The sequence below is a fragment of the Lissotriton vulgaris genome, chromosome 5, assembly GCF_964263255.1.
Source record: "Lissotriton vulgaris chromosome 5, aLisVul1.2, whole genome shotgun sequence".
Lineage (NCBI taxonomy): Eukaryota > Metazoa > Chordata > Amphibia > Caudata > Salamandridae > Lissotriton > Lissotriton vulgaris.
In genome coordinates, this window is record NC_141693.1 from 1,421,524,235 (window position 1) to 1,421,544,429 (window position 20,195).

Below are 20,195 nucleotides of genomic sequence, written 5' to 3' on the forward strand. Positions count from 1 at the left end.
AGCACACAATAGCAGCAATAACAGACAAAAACAACAAAGGCATACTGGAGGTTTTCAGACAGTACTATCAGGAGCTATACTCCGAGGACAAGAACTTGAGCAAAGACGGGGGCCACTCCCTCCTAATAGACATCGACCTACCGAAACTCAGGGAGGAGGAGAAGGCACCCCTAGAGGCGGATATAACGGAAGACGAAATCGAAGCCGCAATCAATCAGCTAAAACGGAACAGAGCCCCAGGACCAGACGGGTACTCCGCCGTGTTCTACAAGACCTTCTGCCCCAACATCAAGAAAATACTATCGGAAACGTACGCCGCCTGCATAAGGAAAGGGGAGATGACGAACACCATGCGAGAGGCAAACATCACAATAATACCCAAAGAAGGTAAAGACCACCAATACCCGCAAAACTACAGACCCATATCACTCATAAATGTGGACTGCAAAATTTATGCAAAGGTGCTTGCTAACAGACTTAATAGAATTCTACCTGACATCATACACAACTCACAAGTGGGCTACATCAAACACAGGCTGTCGCAAGACAACACAAGGCTACTATGCCATCTGATCAACCACACAACACAGAGCAATGAACAGGCGGTCATGATAGCACTGGATGCGGAGAAGGCTTTTGACAGAGTCTCGTGGCCATTCCTCAGGAACTGCATGACAAAGTTTGGACTAGGGGAGAAGTACATAGCAATGACAATGGCCCTGTACAACAAACCGAGAGCAAAAATAGTGGTCAACGGGAGCACATCCGACCCGCTCCTACTGGAAAGAGGAACCAGGCAAGGATGCCCACTGTCACCTGGTCTCTTCCTACTGGCACTTGAACCACTGCTTGCAAAAATAAGAGACAATGAGGGAATAACGGGTGTCAAGATCGGAGAGAAGACAGTTAAACTGGCAGCGTACGCGGACGATATCCTCATCACCACCACCAAGCCAGCAACGTCGATCGTAGTACTAATGGAGGCAATAGGGGAATATGCAGCGGCGTCCGGATACAAACTCAACAAGGACAAATCGGAATGCAAACCAATGAACATACACACCACCAAACTTGTACTAGGAGACTCCGGCCTAGCCTGGCAAACGAAACCACTCAAATACCTTGGCCTACAGTTCGGAAGGGACCTAACATCAACGATACAGCACAACGAAGACTCCCTGCTAAAAAAAGTCAAAGACAGACTAGAACTGTGGTCGCCAAAATACATCAGCTGGTGGGGAAGGATAGAGACGATAAAAATGATGATCACACCCGCAATAAACTACACGCTAAACATGCTACCGATCCAAATGACGGAAGGCTTCCACAAAAAACTAGATGGCTTGATCAACACCTTCCTATGGAGAAACAAAAAACCACGAATTAGCCTACCCAAACTGAGGCTAGCGAAGGAACTGGGTGGTCTCAACCTGGCAAACTTCAAAACCTACCAGACAGCCTGCCTAGCCAAACAAGGATTCGCATGGATCGACGGAACACAACATTACAAACCAGTCTGGCTGGAACTAGAAAGCGAGCTCCTAGGAGGCCTACACCCGATAGCGATCTTAACTGCAAACAAACACCCCCTATGGTCCAACACCATATTGAAGCACACCAGAGAAGCGCTGATGAAGGTGGACAAGCGAATGGCACAGAAACTGAGAGGTACAACATGGGAATCCATCTGGTACAACACAAAAATATCATACCAAGGGGCAGTAATAGACTATGATGCATGGATCAAAAAAGGGATAAGCCTTCCCAAACAAATAGAAACAAAGGGGAAGCAGCTAACCTTCTCAAACCTACAACAACTACACAACCTCCCCAACAGAGAGCTATACACATTTCTGAAAATAAGGTCTGCCATAACAAGAGCAAACCTAACCCGAGAAGAACCGGATATCGTCAAGTACGTGCTAATGCTAAACTCGGCGGGACACCAGACCGCCAAGATCTACAAACTGCTCGCCCCGACGACCCTGTCTCTAAACAAGAAGACAACAAACTCATGGGCTACACTCCTGGGCAGACAGCTAAACGAAAAGGAACAGGCGCAAATGTGGGCCTCAGCCACAAAAAGCAAGATCACCCCGCAACTGGCACAAACAAAATACTGGCTTCTCCACAGAGCCTACTGGACCCCATCAAGACTCCACAAAAGCGGAATAGCAGATTCAGGCGAGTGCTGGAACTGTCAGAAAGAGGAGGGCACACTTGAACACCTTATCTTTGGGTGCGTCAAAGTCAAGAGGTTCTGGGCCCAAATAAACGCATTCATAAATGACATGCTCCAAACAGACTTAGTACTAAACTATGTGACACTAGCGACAGGGCATGTAACAGCAAACCTGAACGGCAGGGAAGAAAGAGACCTCCTAGACCTGCTCCTGACAGCAGCCCTGAAGATAATCTTAACGAACTGGAAGAACACGGCGAAAGCAAACTTCAAAACATGGATCAACTGGGTCACCTTCCTAAGAGGAGCAGACAACATCACGGGCAACCTCTCGAAAGAACACACGCCCCAAGAGCACATGTGGAAACAACTCGACGAACATTTAAAGAAGCCACACTAACTCCCCCCCCCTCTCTCTTTTTTTCTTCCTCTCTCTCTTCAGCACTGTTGTAAAACTGCCAATGTATATGCCACTTTATTTTTTTCAATAAAAATCCTTAAATCAAAAAAAAAGAACTTCAGAAAAATGCACAATGAGGTAAAAACATAAACATAACATAACAGGTATTTGTAAAGCGCTCGTTCATCCAGAAGGGTTTCAAACATAAGGGAAGGCAAATAGATACCCATTTTCTGGCTGATTCGTACAAAATGAAACCAGAAACCTTAGGTAATTACAGCTTCCCCACTTAAATTGTGTGATCTTAGGTAAATATTTTATTTAATCAAAACTCTTTATTCTTGATTATTGAGTGAAAAAGTACTTTCAAATATGTGACATCAGAATAACAGTTGTACAAAAAACTATAGTGCTTGATTTAATAGACTATCTCTCGCAAGGATCCATATCGAATTGCCTAAAAATTGGTCAAGGCTCCCCTATACTGAAAAAACCTTCAGATAACCCCTCTGACCCAAATACCTTCCGGCCAATAACCAACATTCCTATTATAGCCACGGGCCTGGGATACAGAGGTAAGATGGCGCCCACGCGAGTGGACGCGTAGGATGACCGTTCCCTGCTCAACCTACAAGCCACTTTGACTAAGGAAGGGGAGGACGCGAGAGAGAAAGATTCGCCGGATCGAGAATGCCAAAATCTTCGTAGGCATTTACCGACAAACATATCTCGGCAGTGGCGGCAGAAGCGGTAGTAGCGGTTGCCAGCAGCGGTCGGAAAAGCGGAATGCAGAAAGTAGAGCGAGCTCTTGACGGCTTCTGACGGCTGTGGAGCTTTTTACTGCGGAGTAGCGGAAAACAGGAATTGCTGCCGGTGGACTGATTCGGTGTGGGCGTGTGAGGAGCGGCTCACAGGTGCGGAGAGGAGACTGATTCTGACCGCTCTAACCACTCCCTCTGTCCCCGCTGGGGAAAAGAATCACGAGACCTTTGATGGGGAGAGTCCAGGAGCCATGCCTCCAAAAGGAGCAAGGGGGAAGGCATGAATAACGGAGGAGCAAGGGGAAAATGGAGCCCCCCCCCGGGGGTGAGCAGAAGCTTGGCTACCTCGTAAACAAACATTAAAAATGTAAAATGGTGTGCAGGACAATGTGAAAGTAAAAACAGGAGGAGTGAAAAAAAATAAAATTATACCGGCAATTTTTGCTGCTGCAAAAGACAAGTCTAAAGGGGCTAAAAATCAGTCTAATACTGAGAAGGAACAGGCTACCTTAATGGTGATAAACGCAGGAACGGATGTATCAGCGTTAGAGGACAACAGTTCACACAGTAACAATGCCTAATCCTGCTTGGATAGTGGCTGCAAACTCTCCCCCGCCTACAACTATCGATTCAGACAAACAAAGCAAACAACAAACTTGCAACGATGGAAATTCTGATGATGATGATAATGACTCCCAGATACCAGCAGGGGGGGCAGGCCAAAGCACACAACAGGATGCGGAATCTGGCGACCTTTACTCCATGTCAGAACAGTCACTACCTTCATCCTGCGAGGACTTAGTTTTACAATATGCTCAGCATAGGAATATGAAATGGGGCAGCCCTCATAGTAGTATATGTTTGGATGATTCAGTGGACATAGTTGAAAGCAGTCCATCTACAGTTCGTAAAAAACTTAGAAAAAAAGGCTAGCAACAAGGGCAAACACGGCACCCAGCACCAATCTCAGGATGGGTCCCCCGAGGTCTTGGATGGGGAAATATCTGTATCAATGATTTATGAATCAATAATGAATTTGCGCGATGAAACTAGAGAAGAAAGCCAGAGGGTTCAGACTCTTCATCGAAAACTACAGAATTTGGTTAGCAGATTAGCAAAATCACAGGCAGATTTCACATCTAGATTCAATGAGGCAGAGTCCCGTGTTTCAAATTTAGAAGACGAAGTTGCGCAGCAGAAAGTAGTCACAGAATCTGCAGGCGATAAAGGAGGATACGCAATGGAATTTAGCGGACTTTGAAAATAGAGCGCGCAGAAATAATCTGCGGGTTCTACAAGTGCCAGAAGGAAAAGAGGGCCAAGATGCTCGGAAATTTAAAGTTGATTTATTTAAGAACGCTTTTCCAGAATTAAGCAAATGGGATTGGGACAGGGAAATTGAGAGAGTGCATCGGTTCCCCTTTAATATTCGAGCATGTACAGGACAATCTGTGGGAGATTCCTATGGTCAAAGTAAAACCAGACCCAGGGCATTGTTAATCTCTTTTAATAGCTTCTTGGCCCGCAAAGATGTTTTCAAACTTGCCCGCCCGGACAAGCAGAGAATTGGTCCAGGCTTTGAGTTTTTGTAAGACCTGATTTCTGCACATACACTATGGAAAAACGCTGGCAGCTTCGTCAATTATTTACACTGTTTCAGGCTAAAGGGGTGCAAGTCTATTTAATGAATCCTGCAAAATTAAAGATCATATATCAGGATCGCACACCATATTTCACTACAGCTGGACTTGCTTAAGAGTTTTTAAACAGCATCTAGCAATGCATTGGTTAATTGACTGAAAGTCGGGTCTTGACTACAGATTTTATGTTCTGCTGTCTTCCAATCTAGCGCTCTCTTGTAGTTTCTTTCACTTCCTAACTCTGGAGATAATGTATCATGGTTAATGATTGTTTGTTTTATAGATTTTTTTCTCTCCTTTACAGGTATGAGGATATTTGTTTTGCTGGCTTGTGGGCAAGGTTAGGGAATCTGGCATCCAGCATCTGCAGGACCATAAGTCCTAAAGTCTTGTTAAAGGGAAGGGTGGGGTGGGAGGGGAGGTTCTGGGGTTGTGGGGAGGAGGGAGGCAGGGGAGGTCACGGTGGTGGGGCAAAAATGGGGGGAAAAAATTAACAGTTTCAGCATAAAAAAGTTAACAAAAAAGCGACAACATTTTATTGCGGGGTAAACTTACTGTTTAGACTTGTGCAATTTATTGGGAAAACTGGTATGATGTTTGATGGCGTCTAGCGATATTCGAATATGTTCTTTAAATGTCTCTGGCTCAAATAATATTAATAAAAGAAGGAGGGTAGCTGCTGAATTGGGTTATATTCAATCGGACATTGTCTGTATTCAAGAGATGCATTTACCGTGGAGTAAACACTATTTATTATCCGATTTGTGTTTCTCTGTCCTTGTCTCCTCGCAACAATCAGTAATGACTCGGAAGTGGCCATTTTAGCAAAAACGAACTTTTTCACTGCTCGCCTAAAATTAGCAGACAAATTAGGTCGCTGGGCTATAGTTGAGCTCCGCGGGCGATTTAGGAACCTTACCTTATGTAATATCTATGGGTCAAACTTAGACGGAGCAGCAATTTTGAAACAATTGCTTATAGATCTTGCAACATGGCCTACCCCGTTAGTTAATTGTGGGGACATGAACATTAATTTAACTAGTCAAGATTTTGTGGAAGGATCAAAAAGTTATAAAGGGCAAAAACCACAGGTCTTTAAGGCTTTGCTTAATATATTAAAGGACCATGGCCTGATCGATGCATGGAGCACACTATTCCCGGCAGACCCCAGATATACCTTTTACTCCTTTCCCCATAAATAGATGGTGCGGCTAGATTATTTTTATTTAGGCACCGCTGTTTTGGCTAGGGCGGGAATGCATATTTACCCCAAAATTTCATCCAATCATCCCCCTATTGTATTAACACTGTCTCGCTGGGGGTAAATCGGTAGACCTAAAAAATGTTCCTTTGACCGGAAGCTGTGTGTTAACGACGACTTTATAGATCATATGTCCAGGTGGCTAATGGAATTTTTTGACAATAACAGGGACTCAGCCAGCATCAACATAGTGTGGGATACTTTTAAAGTTTGTGTTAGGGGGGAGGTTTTGAGTTTTGGGTTATTTCATCAAAAAAAACTTAAAAGAGAGCTTGAGAGCTATTACTTGGATCTGAAACAGTCAGAGGAGAAATTGATGCACGGTATTGCAAATTAAGGCAATATTTCCGATTTAGAGAATGAGGTTGCCAGAAAAAGGGCTAAATTAACGGGGGTTTGGGATAAGGAGATTGCAAGAAATTATCTTACTCATAGAAAATTATGTCATGAATACGGGGAGTCAGTTGGGAGATGTCTAGCTCTTGAACTGCGTATGAATGAAGCTAGTTGTAACATTGTAGCATTAAAGGACAAGGCAGGGATATCAAGGTCAGAGCCAAAAGAGATTTTAGCTATTTTCCAACAATTTTACACTGATCTCTACACCAGTCAACAAGGGGGGGCAGTGGAAATAACACCAACTTTGCTTCGGGAGCACCTCAAATTAGATTCCAAGGCGGCAGATATATAAACGTTTTTTTGAGTATTTGAAGGAAATGATGTTGGTCACGTTTAGGGCTGCTCAAATCAGGCTAGCCCCAATGTCTTGGGATGGAGCCACAATTGCAGAGCTACCTGGCTCATATCGCCCTATCTCACTTTTAAATTGTGATGGTAAAATATACTCCAAAATCTTAGCTAATCGTCTTTCCAAAGTAATAGCTTCCTTGGTATCTCAAGATCAGCATTGATTCATACGGGGGACAATATCACACATTAATAAAATAATTAGTCAAATGGATTTGGAGCACCCTGCTGACACGTCACAGCTGAATTACCTCATGCATCATGGTCTATGTGGTTTAATGTTGCTCGCTTCACACAGTTTGTTGGCCAGTGCCAGTACCTGTATTCTTTTCAAGTGTATCCCCATAAAGTAATTACTCTGTTTGATATAGCAGAAGTAGAGAAGCGAGAATGAGGGCTGATTTTGCTAGTGGCAGAAAAAGAGTTTGACCGAGTAGAATGGCAGTATTTATGGACATTAATGGAAAGTGTGGGATTTCGGAAAAGTTTCATGACCGCATTGCAAGTTCTATATGTTTCACCGGTAGCTAGAATAGCGGTAATGGGATAAACTTCAGAAATAGTGCAGATTACTAGAGGTACGAGACAGGGATGTCCCTGTTCTCCTTTTCTTTTTGCCTTATATATCAATCCCTTCATAGAAATGCTTTCTAGAAGTCAGTTAATTAAGCCCTTTCTGGTATGTGGCATCCCCTATACAGTATTTGCTTATGCGGATGATATTGCCGTCACATCTGAGGACCCGGCTACCGCATTATTGGAAATTGAACGGTTAGCTTGGAAATTTGGTCAGATCTCGGGCTATAAGTTGAATGTCACTAAAACACAACTTGTATGTACTGTTACTGTGGTATCAAATGAGCCAAGAGTTGTGGCTGAAGCTACATATTTGGGTGTAAAGATTAGGGCCTCAATGACCGCAGTAGTAGACGCAAACTGGGGATCATTATGTAGTAATATTTCAGATTCTTTGGAGAGATGGGGTAGGCTACATTTTACTCTGATTGGGCGAGCGAACATACTAAAAATTAATATTCTCCCACGGGTATTATATCTGTTCAGAGCAATACCGTTAGAAATATCGCCACCCCAATTGCAGAAGCTACAGGCACTCTGCTCCAAATTCTTATGGGCCCCTGGGAAACCTCGTAGAGCCATGAGATTTATGTCACTTCCAACTGCAAGGGGGGGGATTAGTAGTACCTGATTTTGTCCTGTATTATTATGTTTGTTTTCTACAAAAAATGGGTGTATTATTGTGTGGAGCGGATGGATGCAGCTCAGCAAACCAGTTCTATTTTTTATTTAGTTTTAGGAATAGAGGCTAATCATAGCTTATTTTGTGAAATTGAAGGGAGTTACTATAAAAGGACTAGGTTTAATATTTTGGATGCAGCTATTAAAACATGGAGGAAAGTACGTAAATTAATTGACCTAGAAGCTCTGTCTTATTATACTCCCATGAATGCGGCAAAATTGCTCCCATCAATATTTTGTGACAGGGTCGCCGGTGGTTGGCGAGATAAGGGAGTACTCCAGCTATGAGATTTATATGACGAGGGGGGACTTATCAAACAGTATGGAGACTTGGCTAACTTATATAATTTACCACAATCACAGTTTTTTAAGTTTCTTCAAATGCAGGATTTTTGGTTCAATAGAAAATTAAATTTGATCTCTAATCCGTTGATTGAAGCTATTAAATCTCAGAGCAAAATAGGTGTGTTGTACAAAATATTGATTTCATTTAAAAAGGATGATTTGAAGAAATCTAATTTACAATGGTCATTGCCATTGAGAGAAACTGAAATTGATGAATCAATTGAAGATGCACTTGTAAGATCAAAGGAAGTTTTCCTATCAGCAAACTTAAAAGTACAATTTTTCAAAACTTTATTCAGATTGTGTTATACCCCCTGCACGTATGCAAAAGTGGGGTGATCGTTATGATGGTTAATGTTTTCGTTGCGGGGGCGACAATGCTGATATGGTACATATATATTTTTTTTGCTGTGTTAAATTGAATAAGTTCCTACATGACATTGAAATCTTTCTATCCATTATTTTAGGGTCTACGTTTAATATCACTCCAGCCTTAATGCTTCTAGGGCTGGGGCGACTAGTCCCAAGAGGGAGTGTTTTTTACAAACATCGATTTCTATTGTTTGTAGCAATGACTATTGCTCGCTTATGTATAGCCGCGGCCGCGATCAGCAGTAGGAGTTCCTGCAGGGCAGTGACGTGGGGAGGGGAAGGTGCAGGGTGGGGGGTAGTAATGTAAGGATTACTGAGTTTAACAGGTAAGTAAACATAAGTAAATAAAACGAATTTTGTTGCGTGCACTGCATCACTAAATGCGATGCAGTGAGTGCAACGAAATTCGTTTATTTATTTATATGTTCACTTACCTGTTAAACTTTATAATCCATACATTACTATGCCCATCTTGCCCCTCCCCCTCCCCACGTCTCCGCCCTGTAGGAACTCCTACAGCCGACCGCGGCTGTATAGCCTGGTACTGGCTATCCCCCGAGCCACCAAGGTTCAAGGTTTGGAGGGCTAAAATGTATCGATTAGCTTATCTAGAATTAAGTTTGCATTCAATAAAGGGGGCAACGAAACGTAAATTAGGAATTAATATTTGGGAGCTTTTTGTTGCTCATATGAATGCATGAATGTATGATTTATGGCTTTACTTTGTTTAATGCTTTGATTTTCTACATTAGCTGAATTAGCTCCTTTTGTATTTCTGGATCCCATTTCGATTTGTGTTTGTTAACTGATATTGCTGAACTGTGGAAATAAAAATAAAATATAAAAAAAAAAAAAAAAAAATTAAATATAGCCACGGGCCTGGAAAAATGTGTTCAATAGCATTTAAACCAACACCTCATAAATTTCAAGCTACTGGACGACTGCTAATCTGGATTCAAACCTGGACACAGCACCAAAACGCTATTCTACACATTGTAGATGGTGCCCTACTCGCACTCGACCGGAATGAAACCTGCCTCCTAGTGCTACTCGACCTCTCATCCACCTTCGATATGGTTAATCATTGCAAAATTCTTGAGAGGCTAGAAAACAGGATCGGACTATCTTGCACAGTCCTTCAATGGTTCAAATCCTTCTTGGAAAACAGGACGCAAAGGTTTATGGTGAAAAAGAATCTATCTCCTCTATCTCCTAATCGTTTAGGACTACCACAAGGCTCCACCATATCCCCTATGCTATTCAACCTCTACATCGAACCCTTAACTGTTTTACTACGACAGTCGAAGATCTCCTTCCATATGTACGCAGACGACACACAGTTGTACATCAAGGTCACCACCCTTGAAGAGATCAAGCTGATGAATCATGCTCTTGAAAAGACAGTACACTGGCTAACCACCAACCACATTAAGCTAAACTCGCCAAAAACTGAAATCCTTCTAATTTCACCCCCCCAAAAAAGCAGTGATCATCTTGGACTGGACCAAGATGATCACTGCTTTAAACTGTACCCAATCCTAGTAGACTTCACCAAATCACTTGGGCTCACGCTTGACAAGAACATTAACATGCAAACACACATTAACATGCTAGCTAAAAATGCCCGTTTTCACCTCATCTATCTCAGAAAAATGAAACGATTCATCGAGTCCCCAGACCTAAAAACTGCAGTTCAAGCGCTAGTTATCTCGAGATTGGAATACGGATGTACAACTCTATCAGGGCTTCCAAAGTTCTCCACAGCTCCTTTAAAAGCTTGCCTCCATGCAGCTGCAAGACCCTTCACAGGTTCTAGATAATTTGACCACATTTCGCTTCACCTGAAAGCACTCAACTGGTTGCCCAATGAAGCGAGAATACAGGTAAAGATGGCCTGATTTACTCATAAAGCCTTACACTATAAGACACCCTGATACCTAGCACAGAAACTCACTTTATCAGGTGGAAACAGACTCACAATTTAATCTTAACACCTTTCTGCTTTAGCAAGAAAAAAAGATTTGATAGCGCATTCTCCGGAGCTGCACCACAAATTTGTAACTCTCTCCCCCGAGCATCAAAAGAATCTCTTCTACCTCAACATTCAAAATGGAAACTAAAACCTTTCTGATGAGCACATTTCTCCCTTAAATCCTTAGCACCCCCCACCCACCTTAAATCAAGAAACTTTCAACCAAACCACTCTCTACTTGCTCCTCTCTTGAATGCCTCACCACACTCCTTCAATCACTGTTTCTTAAGGAAGTTCTAACAACTTGCAAATCTCTACTATTCTAAACTCATCTCCTTGATTCCTTGCGTAGACTGGCTGACAAATATGATTTGACTGTACTGAAATTTGCAATAATGCCCGGAAATGAAGTACTATGTCTTCTTTAGTTTTTTTTTACTTTCAAAAACCTTTATTGGTTGCTTGCATGTTACAACAATAGAGGATATGTCAGCAGCCAGCCAATTATCAGTTACATCATCTTGGTTTCTTCGTAAACATACCCTTGTTAAGCGTTTTTGATTAAACTGAAACAAACTACCTCTCCCCCGCCCAGTTCTTAAAACAAGTACAGATTCAGTCCCACAGACCATCTGCAACATCATGCGATGTAGGGTATAAAACACACACTATTTCGAGAGCCAAAGGTTGATAGTGTCATTTGTTGGCTGTTCCGTATTCACAATTCTTGAGTACTTAGAGTTACCATCTCATCTTTATGTTAAATAAATTCAAGCCATGTACCCAATCAACCCCTGTCACACACCCTTTCACTACTTTCAGCCTTCAGGGTTCCAGAGTTGCATCCCCATCCGGAGGGAGCAGAGTGCACTCAACCATCCCTGCCTCTATCCCGGCTTCACTCTCCTCCACCTCCTGATCTTTATCCATGTCTGACTCTTGTGCTAAGAGGTATGCAGTCAGAGGTCCCCATATATACTTTAGTCATGATTTCAGGGGCAGAAGTTCAGCATAACAGTTCAAATGTTCCTGCCAAGTGGTTTAGTCTTGTATCCAGTTCTTGAACTTAGGAGCGTGGCCCCTGCCCTACCTACAGGCCACATGACGCTTTGCCAAGACCAGGCCTAACACAAGATATTTTTTGTAAACTGTACCTACGTCTTGGGTATTACCCAGGAGAGCTATCAATGGGGTCGGCTGTATTTGCATCCCTATCATGTGTGACATACCTTCGAATACCTGGTGCCAGTATTCCAATACTTGTGTGCATAGCCATGCCAAATAAAGGAAATCCATCGCTTCCCCTCCACATCTTGCACATTTGTCATCTTCCCGTAGGCGGAATTTATGTAGTTTGACCGGAGTATGATATAGTCGGTGTAAGAATTTATAGTGTGTAAGTTTAGTCGGCTGCTAGCTGTGACTGTTTCCATCTGCATGCAGCTAAATTCCCACTGCTCATCCATCAGAGGGGTCTCTAGATCTTTGTCCCACTCTATACTAGCAAGCGGGACCCGGGAAGGTGGTGCGTTCTGTATGTATTTGTACAACAGGGACGTGACATGCTTGGGAGGTTCAGGTTGTAAAAGTGCATGTAGAGGTGGTAGGGTGATCGGCTCTGTAGGGAATTCCGGGGTAGCAACCTTAATACTTTGCCGTAGCCATATGTACAGGAACAGGTCCATAGTACTGGGTGCATGCACTCCAAAGAATTTCTCCCTGGAGCGAAACCGTCCTCCAACATAAAGTTCACCCAAAGTGGTGTAGTGGAGCTTATCAAGCAGTTTCCTACATATCCCTTCATACATAACCTGCAGCGTAGGGTGCCTTTCCAAAGGCAATCTAGGAGAGTACATTATTGGGGCCTCCAATCTGCTAGCAATACGTCGCCAAGCAGCCACGGTACAATCTACCGTTGGCGGGTCACGGTCCCTGTCTTTCAATGCCATGAACAGATAACCAGAGGGTAATGTCGGGGCCATGCATCCATCCTCAACCGCTAAGTGCGGCATAAACGGAGGTGGATGGAACCAATAGGCAGCAAAGTGTGCCTGAGCGCAATAGTAGTAATATTCTAAATTAGGGACTTCAAACCCCCCCCTGATGGGACGGTAACATCAATGTTGCGAGGTTTAGTTGCGCCTGTTTCCCTCCCCATATGAGTCGTGTTAATTGTGTTGTGAGTATTTTAAAGAAAAATCTCCCAGGGTGATAAGGTATATTAACAAATAAATATAAGAATTTCGATAAAAGGACCGTCTTAATAAAGGATATTCTCCCTGCCATTGAAAGAGGTAGTCGCACCCACCATGTTATATTGTCCGTCACCTTATCTATAGCAGATCCATAATTTGTACACATGAGTACGTCATGATGCTTGTTGTGTGATTTACATAGCAAACTTTTTCAGGGCTAGGCTCATGCAGGGGCTTCAAGATACGAGCTGACCCTTGGCTCGACTCTCCCTGTAAATTTGACAGCTCGCCCACCTCTAGCTGAAAGTGACCTCCTTCATGTGGGCACAGAGACCACAGGACAGTGCCGTCTTAGCTAGGTGGGCAGTTGCCCGGGGACACCATGAGCATAGGTGCCCCATGCTGATCTATTTTTAATTTCAAAACACTGATATTTTGTTTGTTGTACCAATAAATATAAGTTTATTTTATCGATAATTTAAGTATTTATTCCTGTGAGTGGTTGTGTGGGCAGGGCCCAGTGCACTGCTTTACCCAAGGGCCTATAATGTTGTTAAGATGGCCCTGCCATGGGGTCTTCCCCTCCGTTCCTCCTCCCTTTGCTTCCCATTCCTTCCCCTTTTACTTTATTTCTACAAAATCTTTAGTTTTTTTCCTTCTTGCTCTTCCTTAGCCAATGCATAGTTTATTGTGCCCTTCCGTGATTACCAGGGTAACCGGCACAGGTAATAGCGGTGGGTGTGGTGGCGCAGGGTGGGGGAGGAAGCCGACAAACGATGGGATAGGTGAAATAAAATTTTAATGAAAATGTAACCACTTACCCTGCGCTCACTGCATCACAGAGTCGGCGATGCAGTGAGCGCAAGGTAAGTGGTTTTATTTATTTATTTATTTAATTTTAACTTTCACATCATCTCTTGACTTCCCCCTCACCCCACCCTGCTCCCGCCCCACTCCACTGCCCTACCTCTATTACCTGTGCCGGCTGACACTGCTGATTACCAGCCGCGGCCCATGGAGGGAGTTGCGGTGGGACAGAGAGGCGGGCGGGACAGGGGCAGGGTGGGGGTTTGCTAAAAACCAGCATATGGATAATTGGAGGTAAGTAAACAATTTAATTAATAAAACGAATTTTGTAGCGTGCCCTGCATCGCAAAATGTGATGCAGCGCGCGCTACATAATTCGTTTAATAACGACAATAAAATTATCGCCACTTTAGCGGCAAAAACAGCCGCTAAAACGGCGATAATGGGCTCGATAATATGTTCTATGGAATTCCAATTGAAGCCCATGTTAAATGTGAAGAACATCTAACATGGGCTTCAATTGGAATTCTATAGAGCATATCATCAAGACCATTATCGCCTTTTTAGCTGTAGTTTTCTGCCGCTAAAGCGGTGATAATTTTATCGCCTGTCTTGATAATATGCCCCTATATTTTTAGGTGAGTGTGACGTGCTATGATATAAACACCTCCCATTCCCCAACTTTCCTTGAGAGCTGGACTGGTCTCACCAGACTCACAGGCTCAGCTCCTGTGTAAGCTGCTTTGCTTATCAATGTGGCCCACCCTATGAAACCTCATAGAGCGGGTTAGGAGGAGATTGGGCAGGGCCTCAAGCAAGAAGAGAGATTCAGTCTTAGACACTCATTTTGTCATGTTCTAAAGGCAAAATTACTGCCCCGGGTCTCAAATCTCATTTTCGATGTTTGGATGGTTCATACTGTATATTTCCTCATGTGGCTATTATCATTAGGTTATTTATTCCTTCCAGTGCAGCTAAAGCTCTTGAAGGTTTCCTATATATGCATCCAGCCATTAACTTACATTTCCAACCCTTGACCAGATTAGCTGTCTTTGATGAAGCAGAGGACTAGTGGTAGCTTGGCAGTGGATAGACTGTTTGCCTATTGTAGTACGTATCAAAGTACCAATTACATTATTATATCCTATGCAAATAATGTTGTTTCTTTCTACAGTTCTTTATCTTCCAATTGTATGGTATTTAGAAAAGTCTCCTCTGTATTCCCAAAACCCTGCATGAAAATCTCTCCTCTTCCTTTCTCACGAGTGCCCCTGTCTATACTTTCCATCCTCTGCCTGCCTCCTCTTTCTGACCACAGCCTACTTTAAGTCACATGCCACTTTGCCTTACTCTTTATTACTGTATTTCTGCCAATTGCCCTCGTTTCATTCCAAAAATCACAACCTCTTCTTCTTTGAAAATGATACCTACATCCTAATAATACCAATTCACCCTCTTCAGGGGCGTAGCTTCGGAAAGGGGGGGGGGGGGGGTGAGGGGTTGGGTGTTACACCCATCCAGTAAATGTATTTTCTGGTAAATAGTAAGGTCCAGGTGTTTTCAGTCGTGTGTAGTGTGGGTTCTGTCGGATTTCACCATGAATTGTTTCATACACACAGATAAAAATGCACAAACTTTCTCCCTCTCTGTTCTAAAATTCCTCAAAAATGTTCGTTATTTTACAAAATATTGTGTTTTCGCTCACTTCTAACCCATATACCCATCTGCATACGTCTCCCTTTCCACTTCCCCTTTAGCCACTCTCGTGCACCCTGATTGTCTTATTATGTATTTTAATATTGTATGCCAGCTTGATTGTTGCAAAAACGAAACCCCTCCCCAATGTTACTGACCAAGCAACGCCCCTGCTCCTGTTAATATAAACCACTGCAACGAAACTGAAGTGAATGCATTGAATGGTTAGTATAAGAGAACAGGACTAATCCCAGTAACATCTGGATTAACCACTAACCTTGGATCCGGATCACCAGCGTAAAGCACTTCAATCCCTTGTCAGGGGCAGTAAGCATTGTATAAATGCAACTTTAATACAATACAATGCCTAACCATCTTGGCCCACAGCAATACCAAAAAGCAATCGGGCAGTTGATTGTAGTTCATACAGGCTGCATAATAATTCACTTTTAATGGTTAACAATTTTACACTCACATAAAACAGAACTAGTATGGATTATGTTCATTGTCCGGTGGTGTACCAGTCCACAGCAACTGAAGAGGTATGGGATAACTGAAGAGATCTGCCACACGCAGCTGGCCAATGGAAGACTTTATTTAGTCCATCACTGCTGGTCCCGAAATGCTACGTACTATGACCTCTCCTTGACATCAAGCAGACATGGGATGACATTAACAACGTATTTCTCAACAGATCTCTCCAGCATTTCTCCCTGCAAACTATGGCTGCTCAGGACCATACACTTTAAAAAAAATGTTGCAGCATGGACAACCAGTGAAGTAACCAGTTAAGTAGCCTATGATCATAAATAACACCATAAAAAGACCTAGAGAGCTGCTCAAAGCTGTGAGTTTACTAAAAAAACATAAACTGTGCACCTGTCTCGCACAAATCATCTATCACATTGCTAAGCAATGCATCCCATGACACGATAACTGCACCTGAGGGGGTCATCACACATGACCTAAAGCACGTTCTAATTAGGACCAAGACAGGTCATCACACATGACCTAAAGCACGTTCTGATTAGGACCAAGACAAAGACACCACACTTCCATACATGGTGTAACATCCTACCCATGTAGACAAGCACTTCAGAGCCCCATATTGCAGTAGTAAGCATTATATAAATGCTGCAATTCAATACAATATTCCAGTAACACAGTAAAACCTTCAACATGTCTGTGCCACTCCAAAGCCACATTTGTTCCGCAACTTTAAAATTAATATAAACACTAAGGCACTTGTTACAAGTTTGATGGATTTTGGTGCAGGACACTGTGGGCTGTATTATCCAACTGTGGCTAGTATTCCCGCCCCTACCAAAATCCAGCAATTACGAGTGTAATCACAAGTGATCTTTTTCTGGTCGTTTTTCTGCAATTCCAGGGAAAATTCAGCGGCCATTTTCCACCTGTTCAGGGCAGGTGGAAGATATCAGTGAGAGGGTTGTTGTCATGCTAGATTTGGGGGGAAACTAGTCCTCGGTAGCGTTAGACTACTTATAATGGCCCAGGGTGTAATTCCTTCTCCCTCCCACCACCCAGAAAGTTAACGGTCCACGTAGGATATCAAAATTCACAATGAGAGCTTAATAGCGGAAATCGGGTTTCCTCCCACTTTTACCATTTGTATATTGTCAATGCCTGTTTATTAGCATGCTGTACTCATTCTTTGTCGTGGCCAAAGATGGAGAGAAAACCAGATATTATATCATGTCACTTTCCGTGAGTGTAGCCATCAACAGGTCAACAGGTACAGGCTCACTGAGACAAAGGGGCCGGAGGGGACCACCATCCCAACAGTGTCTTTCTTTTACTACCTCATTGTACTTTTCCTAAGTCTACATGATTCTGGTGTTTTACTTACGCTGACTTGTACTGAATAACTTTCTTGTACTTATGAAGACTCTTTTTTCCCAACAGGTACAAGACTATGACAACTAAGAGAAATATTTGGCTCTGCCTCTTGGCCTGTTGGCTAGTATCTTTCGTCGTGGGACTGGTACCGATGTTTGGCTGGAACAACAGTGCAACCATACAAGCAAACGCCTCCTCCTTCATTCAATGCCGCTTCACCACTGTGATGAGCATGGATTATATGTTCTACTTCAATTTCCTTGGCTGGGTCCTCCTGCCTTTGCTTCTGATTTCAGGCTTGTACCTTGAAATATTCTACCTGCTCCGGAAGAACTTAAACCGAAGCATGACATCAAGGAGAAGCGGCACTTTTTATGGCAGGGAATATAAAATTGCAAAATCTCTAGCATTGGTCCTGTTCCTCTTTGTTCTCTGTTGGATGCCCATTTCGCTCATCAATTGTTTGTTATTTTTTTGGCCACACATTTGTCAGGGTAAAGCTTTCATTTCTGCACTTTATTGCAGCATCCTCCTGTCTCACGCCCACTCGGCCATGAACCCTGTGATATATGCTTTCAAAATACAGAAGTTCAGAGAAACCTACAAGGACATTGTCTGCAAGGGCGTCTTTAGGAGGGGTGGCGAATCCTTGAGTTTTAGTGAAGAGAACTCGTTAGATCCCATAGCTTAGCTGTGAACTATGGATTGACTTTCGGTGGTTGATTACTTCACATGGACAGTGGATGATGCACTCAGAGCCCAGATTCTGGGCGTAATCCCTTAATCTCCCCATGCCTACCAAAAACGAATGTGTCCTTGTGTAATGGAACTAGTGTTCAGGTCGAGTTTGCGCTATATAAAAACTGCGGCAAAAAAAATCTTGCAAAAAAACTGGAACGAAAAAAAAAGAATTGTCAAGTGCATTCAGCGATCAATAGTTTGATCCCTCCGGAGAAGGAGGTCAAGTTAACACCCTCACACTGTTCTTTTACATCGAAACAAACTTCACGCAGTTCCCGAGAGGGCTGAAAGCACGGCTATTCCACGGAACACTCATTAACTTAACATTGACAACAGTCTTGCAAGCGCCTCTACTGTAACGTCGCCTGTGCCTGCCCCCTGACGGAGATTTGAAGCAGACCAAAGTGAGACAATGTGAGCACCAGACTCAAATGAAGAATTCAATAAAAATAAATACAAATCCTTTAAAAGTACTTCGGTTCACAACTTAGATCATATCCTTAGATTTGGGCATTGGCATTCAAACCGTACAAGAATAAAGGCCGGGGCAGTGGAATTTGAGCTTGGAGAAAGCAAAGTGTAAACAATATTATTCAGAAATAGTCAAATACACTTGTGTTCTGTTTCACTGTGTAGTGCACGGCGTAGTGTATTTTTAGCAATACTGTGGGAGAATGCCTACAAGAATACATCCTGAACAGGTTAAAAACATATAGAAAGACTGCAAACACTTTGTGGATACCTGTTACAAACTCACGGCCTTTTTATAGAAATGGATGCAAATGACAAAAACAGTAAATACATTGGAAACACTAATGAACAAGTATTGACAAAGACAATAGGAGTGGCTTTTGCGTTATCAAGCGCACAAAAGCATGAAACCTATAGTGACACATGCGCACAAGGAGACAGAGTAAGACTGTTGAAAACGTCTATGCACAACAAATAAGCATACCTGGAGGTACCTATGTACACCGACAACACACAGTCTACCAAATCACAGACTCTCGTGCACAGAAACACGTGCAGGTGACCTTGCACTCCTGCCAGTTTTAGTTTGTTATAACATATAGTTAACAACATTGCTTACACATTTGTCAGGATCTAGTGAAAGTTGTTTTTTTACCACGGAAAATGTAATTAAATCCAAATGCCTATGCCTCTTTTTCAAAAATGGTCATGAAATTCGGTGGTAGTTTGTGACCCACGAAAATGTGAGTCAATATAGATAAAATGTAACAATATAAAATAAACATTTACATTTTAAAATGAAAAAAAAGATTCACCTGCCTTTTCAGCCTGCAGCATGTCCTGTACTAGGCAGGGGCCAGACGTGGTCGCCTTGCTCACTTTGCCACTGGATTCAAGCTAGCCTGGCTGATGACGGCTGTTAGCCTGAAACCGGTCCCAGGATGCTTGTTTACGGTCCAGGGAAGTCTTGGCTTGGCAGTGCGGGCTGGACTGTTCCCATGAGGCAAAGGGTCAAGCCTGATTTGCATATAGCTGTGTCTGAACTGGTGTGGCAAAGTGAGCTAAAGAACAATGATGGATTCAACCCAGATCTGTGAATCGGGAAGAGTGTCTGAAAAGTTACAGTGCTCTGTCCATCATCTCCTTGTGTTTGCTTTGTTCACGTGCCTTTTCAGCCTGCAGCACTCAGTGATCTCCAGTCGGCTCCTGACTCCTCCAGCCAGCTCCCGACTCCACCAGCGCGAGGTCACGCAGCTCCTTATCCAATCCAGACACTGCTCTCATGCTGCATGAGAGAATTGTCTGGATTGGCTGGTGCGGGCACTGAAGGCCTGTATCTGCTCTCCAACTTGGCTCTCTATGACAGCAGGGATGAAGAGTTTGAATTATGCATGTCTGTTTGGCCGTAATAATTTAGCTGGCCAAACCGACATGCCCAATTCACACTGAAAGGCCACTCACCATTGCTGCCAATCAGCAGCAATGGCAC

General features: G+C 43.1%; 1 protein-coding gene across 1 annotated transcript in view; it reads left to right on the forward strand.

Moving 5' to 3' along the window:
* LOC147712678 (adenosine receptor A3-like) overlaps window positions 1–18,689 on the forward strand; it is a 56,351-nt gene extending 37,662 nt beyond the window's left edge. The window contains exon 2 of the mRNA XM_086923352.1: window positions 17,561–18,689. Within this exon, the coding sequence (XP_086779478.1) occupies window positions 17,561–18,185 (625 nt within the window). The 3' untranslated portion in view covers window positions 18,186–18,689. The remainder of the gene's footprint in view (window positions 1–17,560) is intronic.
* The last annotated feature ends 1,506 nt before the right edge of the window (window positions 18,690–20,195 follow it).